This window comes from Apaloderma vittatum, unplaced genomic scaffold (assembly GCF_000703405.1).
Source record: "Apaloderma vittatum isolate BGI_N311 unplaced genomic scaffold, ASM70340v1 scaffold38547, whole genome shotgun sequence".
NCBI classification, from domain to species: Eukaryota; Metazoa; Chordata; class Aves; order Trogoniformes; family Trogonidae; genus Apaloderma; species Apaloderma vittatum.
In genome coordinates, this window is record NW_009727465.1 from 19,418 (window position 1) to 29,448 (window position 10,031).

A 10,031-nucleotide genomic window follows, 5' to 3' on the forward strand; every position below is an offset into this window, starting at 1 on the left:
TTTCTGGCTCTGGTAGGTTCGTAGGGAATGTGGAACTTCTTGGGTGCGTAGATCTTTTCCCATTTTAACGAGGAGATGGTGGTTTGTCTGGTCAACCCTCTTTTAAATCCAGAAAAAGGTTCCATTCTCCCCGTATCCACTGCGGGAGCTGCGGGCAGCAGCCTCTGCTGCCAGATAATTGGGAAGGCAGACGGGTGCCCGTGCCAGTGCAAACTGGGCGGCCTCTAATCTCCAAAAACATCTGTTGCACTGAGTTACTCTCATTTCAGGCTGCTGCATAAATACCCAGTATGTACTAGGAATCAGGTCAGACATGGTCCCTGGCAGCCTCGAGCAATGATTTCCAGTGTTCCCTTCCAGCACTGCTTCTCCATGCAGGTTTTCTGTTTGTTCTTTCTCTCACTCTTGCCACTTTTTCTTTTTTTTTTTTAAATCCACGGTGTTTTTCTCAACAGTTTTCTTTCAAGAAAACTCTCCCTCAGAAGACAAATTTGCACGTCCAACTCCAGAGCCAAGGTGGCAGTTCATAATTTCTTAATCTGTGCAAAGATTTTTCCAAAACGTCACTTTTCCTTGATTCAGCATCTCGGGATGCTGGCAATAAGGACGGCAAAAGGCAAAACAATAAAAGGCCAGACCTGCTCTCCTGAGCCAAAGGCTGAAGGATTCTTGGCGCAAAGGAACCACTGAGAGTCAGGAGCAGTTCCCCGAATTCTCTGCTTTAATCTGTCACTCACTTTTAATGGGAGATGTTCTGGGGGGTTGGGTTAGGTCTGTCTCTGCATTAACTACTCAAAATACACGACCCAAGGCAGTGTTGGAGGGAAGAGATCTACCAGGGAATGCAAGCTTGCTCTGATACCTGGGAGCTGGCAGAGAGACGGGAGTAGAAGCTCTTCACTGAAGGAAGCTGAAAAGAACAGGAGGTCCAAGGAAGTCTGGAGGAATAGATCCTAAATAGCCTCATGGCAAAGGCCAAAGCATGGCATAAGCATGTCTGGGGTTATTCATATACCTGAAAAATGGCTCACAAGGGGAACCCCCTCCTGATATTACTTCTGCAGTGTCCGGACTGCAGATAAAGCAGACTGCTAGCTCAGCATCTTCTTAGAGGTCTCTTCCAACCTTAATGATTGTATGATTGATTGTAGAGTGGAAGAGCCAGATAAAGTAGACTTCTCTTTCTCTATCACGCTTGGTTCTGTGTCTTCAAGTGTTTCCTGCCCCTGTGATGGAAGAGCATCGTCAAGCTAGCCTGTAGGAACCCTCCAGCAGGAGTGACCTGCAGAGGGGGATTCTGCAGCCCAGACTTTGGGGGGAGAGTTAATTTGTCTGGGAGAAGCTGCCCAGTCTCGCAGAGACACCCTGTTTTCTGGCAGTGGGGCTGTTAGTTCTCGTGGGAGCAAAACTCAGCCTTTGGCTAAGTGGTGGTTCTTGTTCTCTTCTAGATTAAGGAGATCACGTTCCTGAAGAACACAGTCATGGAGTGCGACGCCTGTGGTGAGTGCCTGAGCTGACCCTACGTCCAGCTGCCTCCTCCAACCCTTCATACCAAGTAGTAAAATGCCCCCTGTGAACATCTCCCCAAAGGAACCAGCTCGCTCCACAATCACCCCGAGTGTCACAGGGTGATTCCCACTTGGTGACACTTCCACCACCCCAGCATTCTCACCCCCGGAGCGGTGCCCTGCGCTGTGCTCGGGGCTCCATGGCAGCTGAAACTGAGCACGGCGTGCCTGAAAAGAGCTTATTTTTTCCTGCATTTCTGAAATAAGCTTTGTTAGTGCTTTCTGTGGCACACCAGGCCATACGTCTCGGGGTAGCTGCATCCCGCTGGGGAAATCTGCAGAACTCGGCCCGGGGCCAGCGTTAGAACGCGTTGGGTGTCCTCTGGGATGGAGCTGGCTCCTCCGGAGCTCCAAGTGGAAGAGAACATCACCCCCAAGAGGCATTGCTCTGCTATTCCTTCCATCCTCACGCTGCCACTGTCCAAGCAAAGAGGCTGTTTGCAGAGGATTCAGGAAACGGGCTCATAAATTTTCCTGTGTAAATCTCGCCCTCCCCAGTAAATGTTGTGGGTTGGGGTTTATTGGTGTTTTTTCTTTTTTTTTTTTTTTTTCCCCCTACACTGGAACTTACTTCCAGTATATCTGGCTCTCAGAAAGCGAGGTTCTTGGAGATGCTCTGTTATTTGCCAGTACACTCAAAGGGTGGAGCCATAACCATTTCTGTGCTTGGAGAGATCGTACTTTGGCTGGAAAAGAGATTAGCCAAAGCTTCTGGGACCTGCAGCACAGAAATGCATTCATCCACAGCAATTGTTTTAATAATTTGCTCATAAAGCTGTCCTGACCTTTCTCTCTGTTACTTGATTTCTGCCTTCCCTACTTGCTCTTCTGCTTTATGTGTGTTCGTCTGCCGTGCTCCTTCCTTGAGCCCGTTTTAGTCTCGCGCTGAACAACGTGACTTGCAGCAGTCGTGTGCCGCTCTCATTATTTCCCAGGAAAAGAAGGGACGCCGTGTTTTCATGGAAGATTTTGCTGCTGGTGGTGGTAGAGCTGTTTGTTTGTTTGGTTTTAGTTTTTTCCTCTTGGGCGAGAGTCAAAAAACCCCCGTCCTTGCCACTTAAGAGTAGTGGGATGGGAGACTTGGGGCAATCCTGGGGAAGTTCATTCACAGTCTTGAGTTGGCTTTCCGCGAGGCTCTGCACCCCAGACAGAGCAATTCTGCAAGTTCTCTTCTGCTGGGGGTTCTGCTTCATTCACTCCACCAGCGAGGGGTAATTTTGGAGGAACCAGGGAGAGACTTGATGCCCGTGGAACCCCAGAAGCAAAGGGCAGGGTGACAAAGAGTTCTGGACCGGGAGCCAAAACTTCTGGGGTTTATTTATTTTTCATCTGCTCTGACTCAGAAATCTGACTCTCCAAAACTGCTGCTTCTGGCTTCATTTTGCTTCGTTTCGCAAAGCAGAGCTCCAGGTGCTGAACCCTCCGCGAGGACGCGCCTGAAGCCCACCGATACCTTCCGAGGGAAGGGGATCACGTTCTTAACCTTCCCCTCGTCCTGCAGGCATGCACACCGAGGCGACGGGGCCCGTCATCACCGTCACACAATTCAACAGGTGCCTCCCAAACCCCTGCTTCCCTGGAGTGGCCTGCACCGACACCGGCACGGGATTCCGCTGCGGACCCTGTCCCCCCGGTTATTCAGGCAACGGGTCCCAGTGCACGGATATCAATGAGGTAAAAAACAAGTGGGACGGGCTGGAAGGTGCAAAGCTGGCTCAGCTCTTCTTGGAGGGTCGCAGGTTTGCCTTGTGGTTATAAAGAAAAGTCTCGCGTTTCCCCCCAGGAGCTGAAGTTCAACAGAAACATCATTTCCCTGGAAAGAAAACCCCTATCTCGCCCTCCCTTAAGCTCCGTTCCGCGTCGGGTTTATATCCAGTCTAGCCAGGCGTTTCTTTCTAAAAGATACGTAGGCTCAAACAGAAATAAATCTTCTGGGTTTTGCCACACAGGAAGGTGAGTTTGGAAGACCAGAACAGTTCCCTTTTGGTCTTATAATCTTTTGAGCTAATGGCTGATGAGTTGTTAGAGATAAGATTTATTATGTGTGGAATAAAACCAAACGCTTCCCGAATAGCCCTTTATACCATAAATCTTACCACGCCACTCGTATTGCTTTACTTCTGCCTTTAAATCAAACCTTGCTAGGCAGATGCTGTTGACTATTTTTTTTAGGAAGTGCGGCATTCCACCAAGTTTACTCTGCGTGTGCGCAGAGCTTTACTCAACCATTAATTCTGCGTGTCCGTACGACTCCTTAGCCCCGTGGTTCCCAAGCCACAGCCCTGCGTTTGCTGGTTATTCCACCAAGCGGCTCTGAGTGTCTTGCAGAGCTCTACCACCTCGATAGCGCTTCGGTTTTAAACCCTGCCGAGGTCAAAAGGGTCAAGGAGAGATTCTGAGGTTGACGCTGAGCCCTTGGTCACCAAAATGTGGGAACTGCTGTGTTGGTGTCATGCATCTGCCAGCACGGAGCATAAGAATTTGGTGAAAATAATGAAGTGTTGGGGAAAATAAAGCAAGCATTAACAGCAACTTTGGAAAGACAGTTGCTTCCCAGAGCAGCACACAAACAACTGTTCTTGTCTTTCAAAACCAGTGTAAGAAATTATCCAGTTCTCTGGATTCAGAGGCTGCCAGGAAGGAAAGTGTGAAGGGAAGCCAGCCCTTTGCCCGGGCAGTTGATGTCACCTCAAAAGAATTAGTCCCGAAAGTTGATTTGTTTTACTTGTCGGCACATACTGGAACTTGGGGGAACAACCGAGGTGGGGAAGCTGCATTTTCCACTTACATGGGAAGCCAGGAACCTCTGTGCATTTTTCGGTTTTATTCTTTAAAAATAAAAGTACAATAGCTGGATCTCGCCCAGCGAGAGAGCTGCCTGCACAGCTGGCCTCGAGCGAGCCTGCCTCACGGTTCCGCACAACCTCTTTCTTGTTCACAGTGCAGCGCAAACCCCTGCTTCCCAAAGGTCCAGTGCATTAACACCTCCCCCGGCTTCCGCTGCGATCCCTGCCCTGCCGGCTTCACGGGGCAAACGGTGGAAGGGGTTGGATTAGCTTATGCCAGGGCCAACAAACAGGTAAGGCCCAGAAACTTTTCTGTCTCCTTCAGAAGCTGTTAACTAAAAAGAATTCGAAGGTCTTGGAACCCTCCAAAGAAACGGGAGGGAAATGCAAAGCGACTGCGTCGCACCCCTGGGAAGAGCGACGCGGCGAGAGAAGAGACGTGCCAAGGATGTCCACCTCCGCTCCAAGACCTAAGCCCCATGAATTTATGCTGAATTTATGGGAACGTTACGTCCCCAACACCTTTGCGGCTCTAAGGCCAGCCTGGGGAATCCTTTGCACCAGGACACAGAAGAGTTGACGCAGCTCCTGCCTCCCTGACAGCTACAGGCAGATTAAAGCCTAAAAAAGAGCAATGACCACCCAGCCTTAGTACGGTTTATAAGAATATATTGCCAAAACCAGCAACGGCGTGTGGCTTGGGTTATCTGGAGAGCTGCTCGCTGCTCACAGGACGCAGTCTTTGACCTTCTTGCTCCACTGACTCTCTTCTAAGCTTTTACAGTAAGGAGATACTCTGACAGCTCGGCTCCAAGCTCAGCTGTTTTGCCAAGCTAAAATCCCAGGTGAACAGTTTGCCTGGTGTCAGGAGCATTGCTGGGACCCGGCTCAAGCTGCTCCAAAGGAAAACTTTGAGCCGTGGGTCCTAGCAAGGAGTGTCAGAGGCTTTCCTTCTGCAGCCAGTGATGCCCTCAGCCTGTAATCTCATGTCCTACCTGCTTAAGAGGGACGTTAATGCCTGGTTTGTTCTTCTGGGGCAGGTTTGTGCTGACATCAACGAATGCGAGACAGGTGCTGCCAGAAATTGTGTCCCCAACTCTATCTGCATCAACACGCGGGTAAGTATTACCCGAGAGCTTCACGTGGATCTCTCTTCCGCAGGCTCTGGGGCCTCTGCTCACTGGGGCAACCCGGCTGCTGCAGAAGGGCACAGCAAAGGTTTGCCAGGACTCACGTCACAATTAATCCCCCGTTGCTTTTTCTTGCAGGGATCTTACAAGTGTGGGGCTTGCAAACCCGGCTTTGTCGGCGACCAGGTCAACGGCTGCAAGAGCCAGACGGTGCGACGCTGCCCCAACGGCGAGATCAGCCCATGCCACGAGAAAGCACAGTGCATCGTGGAGCGGGACGGGTCCCTCTCCTGCGCGGTGAGGGCCAAGCCCCCGATTCGGTTGGGGTCTGCTCGTTCTGGTTCCCATCGCACGGCGCTCGCTCACCCGGGTCTGCCCCTGCCCTCCCCGTGCCCCACGAACACCCGAGCTACAGCAGAGCTCTGGCCGTGCTCTCTGGAGAAATGCACCGCTCCTGCTCAGACCCGCTGCTGTTTGGCTTTTTGGGGTTTTTTTTTGCCTGAAGCACTACAAATTTATCAGTCATGGAGCATTACAAGCAGCCGACAGGGGAGAACTGCTCAGCAACCTGCTGGAGCCAAGAAGTTTTGCTGCTGCATCTTTCTAATCCCAGGGACAAGCACAGAAGCTCGTAGCTGAGCTATTTAAAGAGTTGTTTACAGTATAACTGTTTCTTCCAGACAATAGTTTCCCTGTAGAATGATGTGTACCTGGATTTGCAAAGTTTTGTGCTTGTTCTCATGTAAAACCTTCAATTTGGGAGGCGCACGGCCATCGGGGGACTCCTCAGCAGCCTCACTTCGTTGCTCTGCTGTCTTCCAGTGCCTCGTGGGGTGGGCAGGGAACGGCTACGTCTGCGGGAAGGACACGGACATCGATGGAGTCCCCGATGAGAAGCAGCGCTGCTCCGACAAAAAATGCCGCAAGGTAAGACGCAGCTGCCTCGTGTTCTGCTGGAAGAAGGATGTCAGCAGAATGCCCGAGCAGAGCTGGGCAATTCTGCTTTCAGGGCAGGCTCTGGGTGCTAGAGAGGTGCTGCCCAACCTCCAGAACTCGGAACGCACAGCTCACCTTTGCTGCTTTCCTTGCAGGATAACTGCGTGACCGTCCCCAACTCCGGGCAGGAAGACGCGGACCGGGATGGAATTGGAGACGCTTGTGATGATGATGCTGACGGAGATGGGATATTAAACGCTGAGGTTTGAATTCTGACGCTTAAGCTCACCCATACCTAAAGGCACCCTGAGGTCCTGCAAAGCAACTGCCGACACTTTTACTGTGGATTTAGAGAAGCTGCAGGTCACAGCGTGCAATGTTCCCCTTTAATCTGGCTGGTCTGAAGGCTAAAACCAAGCAGACAGGAGAGAACATCATGGCACTGAAGGGACTTTACAAGTCTCCCTCGAGAATTCGCGAGCCTCTCTCTCGCTCGGTCGAGCACTGGTTGGGGATATTTTCAGGTGCTGCTGGCATTGCCTGAGCAGCGGTGAGGAGGCTGAACGGAGGAAGCCAAGACTGGCTGCAGAGAGGCTGCTGAGCTCCTCAGAGCTGGTCACCTACCTCAGAACTTCTGCCCACCCTGCTACTCAGCAGCAAGCTCAGGGCCAAACACCCCCCTCCTCTGTCCCACAGGACAACTGCGTGTACACACGCAACGCAGACCAGCGCAACGCAGACAAGGACAACTTCGGTGACGCCTGCGACAACTGCCGCCAAGTGAAGAACAATGATCAGAAGGACATCGACGGTGACGGGAAAGGGGACGAGTGTGACGACGACATGGATGGAGATGGTAAGAGCAGCTGGAGATCCTCCTCAGGGAGGTGCACGTGTGTGCTGAGCCAAGAGCCAGCCAAGAGCTCTCCACGTGGCTGGAGAGCCCCGGGGCAGGAACCAGCCTTCACCTCTGCGGGACCAGAACTAATTTCTGATAATGAAGCACAGCTCAGGTCTTGAGATGCCAAGAGGAGCCGTCAAGCCAGCATCCTTCACAGTTCAGCTCTTGCAGGGTTTAAAGATCTGTCACCAGGAGGGTGCTAACAACTTTTTATTAGCACTCTTACTGTGCACAATCACTACAAATCTGTGTCAGACTTAAGAAGGGTGTACGGTGCGTACTGACCTCAGTCCAGACAAGGACATTGTGCTGCAATTTAAGCTCATGAAGAAGTACGGGAAGATCCAAACTGTTGGCAGCTACCGGCTCAAGGCAGCATGTGCCAGGGCTCTCTTTGGGGCAAAAGAAACTCCACAACCCTGGCTGGCTTTAGAAGCAGTCTGTGCGCTAATGATCCTGTATTTGCACAAAGCCTGCTTTCAGAAGCCAGAAATCACAACTGCTGCTGGCCGGAGACATACGTATTTATTTACAGAGTATTCCCAGGGCATCTTGTGCTGTTTGGGTCTGGCTACGTCCTGCCAAGCAGCTCCCTGCTGGCACGACCTGCTGGTGCAGTAGGTAAACGCAGAGAAGTGGGAAGTGAAGTCACATCGGTTGCCAATTAGATCGTTCCCGTCCTGTCTCAGGCTTCGAAAAGGCGCTGCCTAACTCTTCCATGAGAAACGGCCAAGATTAACCTTGACTTGTTTTATAATTATCCAGGCGCCTACTTTTAGAGGAAGACTCTGTCACAGTTTAGGAGCTGCAGACGGCTGCTTCTGCACCTCCTGGGCCACTCACTCCTGCCCAGCCGTGACGCCCGTCTGGAGTCACCTCCTTCAGGTCTTTAGTTTTCCCTCGGGAACGCAGCCGAGGATGTTGCCTCTGGGCTTCCCGGGCAGCAGCACGCTCCGACACCTGTCAGGATGCAGTCGGGAGCACGGGTTAAGATCAGTTGCTCCAGATCTCTTCCACCCTCCACAGCTGCTAGGATGTAACTAGAAAGTGTGTAAAACATACACAAAAACTGAACTTGTCGCTTTGCGACCTGAGTCCAGCTGCCTGAGGTCTCTGTCGTCTGGTACGCCCAAAGAGACCCTGCTGCACAGAGCTCAGCAGCCCCGCCGCCTTGACGGGCCAACTTTGCATGTTTTACAGGGATCAAAAACCCAACAGACAACTGTAAGAGAGTCCCTAACCCTGACCAGAAAGACACCGACCGTGACGGAGTAGGAGATCTGTGTGACAGCTGCCCAACAGTCAGCAACCCAGACCAGGTAAGTCAGCGGAAGGAACTCTCCCGCTGCTCTCAGTTCTCGATCAGAACGACCGTGATGCTGAGGCTAGAAAACACCTCTCTCTTCTTTATTGCTTAATCCTCCCATTGGTCCAGGCAAAGTTTAAATGATTCTTGCTTTCTTTTACTAGAAAGACACCGATCATGATCTAGTGGGAGATGTCTGCGACACCAACCAGGACAGGTGAGAGTCTGCTGCGAAACCGATACTTCGGTTGCACGAAATCGCGGGGATGGGGGGGGGAAAAGGCGAGTGATGCCAACTCTGTGACAGCCTGGCTTGGCCTCATCGGATGAAAACACAGGGTAAAGGAGGCGGCATTTTCTTCAGACTATTTTTTGGGTAACTAAGAGCTTAAGACTGGCATGAGACCAAAATCGCCAACTTCTGCCGTTCTGTTGAGGACCCCAGCTCCCAGAAAGGTGTCACACGCTTCTTTTACCAGCACCCGTCCGTGGATAACCCTCACCTGTCATTGTCTCCACCAGCGACGGGGACGGCCACCAGGACACCCGGGATAACTGCCCATCAGTGCCCAACAGCTCCCAGGTGGACACGGACAACGACGGGGTGGGAGATGAATGTGACGATGATGATGACGACGATGGGATTCCAGATGAGAAACCTCCAGGCCCTGACAACTGTCGGCTCGTCCCTAACCCCGGCCAAGAGGACTCCGATGGTGAGCGGAACAGATGCCCGTCAGCTCTGCTTGGGGGTCACGGCGGCCAACACGAGTTCGACCTCTAGAGACAGGCAGGCAGCAAGATCTCCTCAGTCCCGACCTGAGACAGTCTGACGTCGTTTCCAATAACCCCAACACCAGAATCAGATTTGGGAAAAGTCTCTACAATGTGAGGTGCTGCTTCTGCTCGCAGCGTCTCTGCCACTGAGAGCAGCCTCAGGGTTTCTTTGTGACCGACTTAAGTGTCTCAGAGCTCTGAGCCCCTCCTCGCCTTGCCCAGACACGGCTCCCTCACCCTGCGCTAGCCAGAATCCAGCCGAGGAAAACTCGGGTGCAAATGCAGAAGAGAAATTAATGGAAGCTTGTTACTCCTTTTCTCCTGTCTTGCTCTCAGGTGACGGTGTGGGGAACCTTTGTGAAGACGACTTTGACAGAGACATGGTGATCGACAGAATCGACGTGTGCCCGGAGAACGCCGAAGTGACGCTGACGGACTTCAGGGCTTTCCAAACAGTTGTCCTGGACCCCGAGGGCGACGCGCAGATCGACCCCAACTGGATCGTCCTCAACCAGGTAAGAGCCTGGTCCAGACCGGGCGAGTCAGGAGGGAACAGCCGGAACGGGAAGCAGTTTTCATTCAAAGCCTCTGCAGGCTTGACGGGTCAGCAGGGGCCTAATCCCCGAA

General features: G+C 52.2%; 1 protein-coding gene across 1 annotated transcript in view; it reads left to right on the top strand.

Moving 5' to 3' along the window:
• Positions 1-10,031, top strand: part of COMP (cartilage oligomeric matrix protein) — a 14,136-nt gene that overhangs the window by 2,718 nt on the left and 1,387 nt on the right. The window contains exons 3-14 of the mRNA XM_009873677.1: positions 1,449-1,500; positions 3,070-3,242; positions 4,510-4,647; positions 5,395-5,472; positions 5,623-5,781; positions 6,307-6,411; positions 6,576-6,683; positions 7,117-7,276; positions 8,522-8,640; positions 8,792-8,844; positions 9,150-9,343; positions 9,741-9,919. Of these exons, the coding sequence (XP_009871979.1) occupies positions 1,449-1,500; positions 3,070-3,242; positions 4,510-4,647; positions 5,395-5,472; positions 5,623-5,781; positions 6,307-6,411; positions 6,576-6,683; positions 7,117-7,276; positions 8,522-8,640; positions 8,792-8,844; positions 9,150-9,343; positions 9,741-9,919 (1,518 nt within the window). The remainder of the gene's footprint in view (positions 1-1,448; positions 1,501-3,069; positions 3,243-4,509; positions 4,648-5,394; positions 5,473-5,622; positions 5,782-6,306; positions 6,412-6,575; positions 6,684-7,116; positions 7,277-8,521; positions 8,641-8,791; positions 8,845-9,149; positions 9,344-9,740; positions 9,920-10,031) is intronic.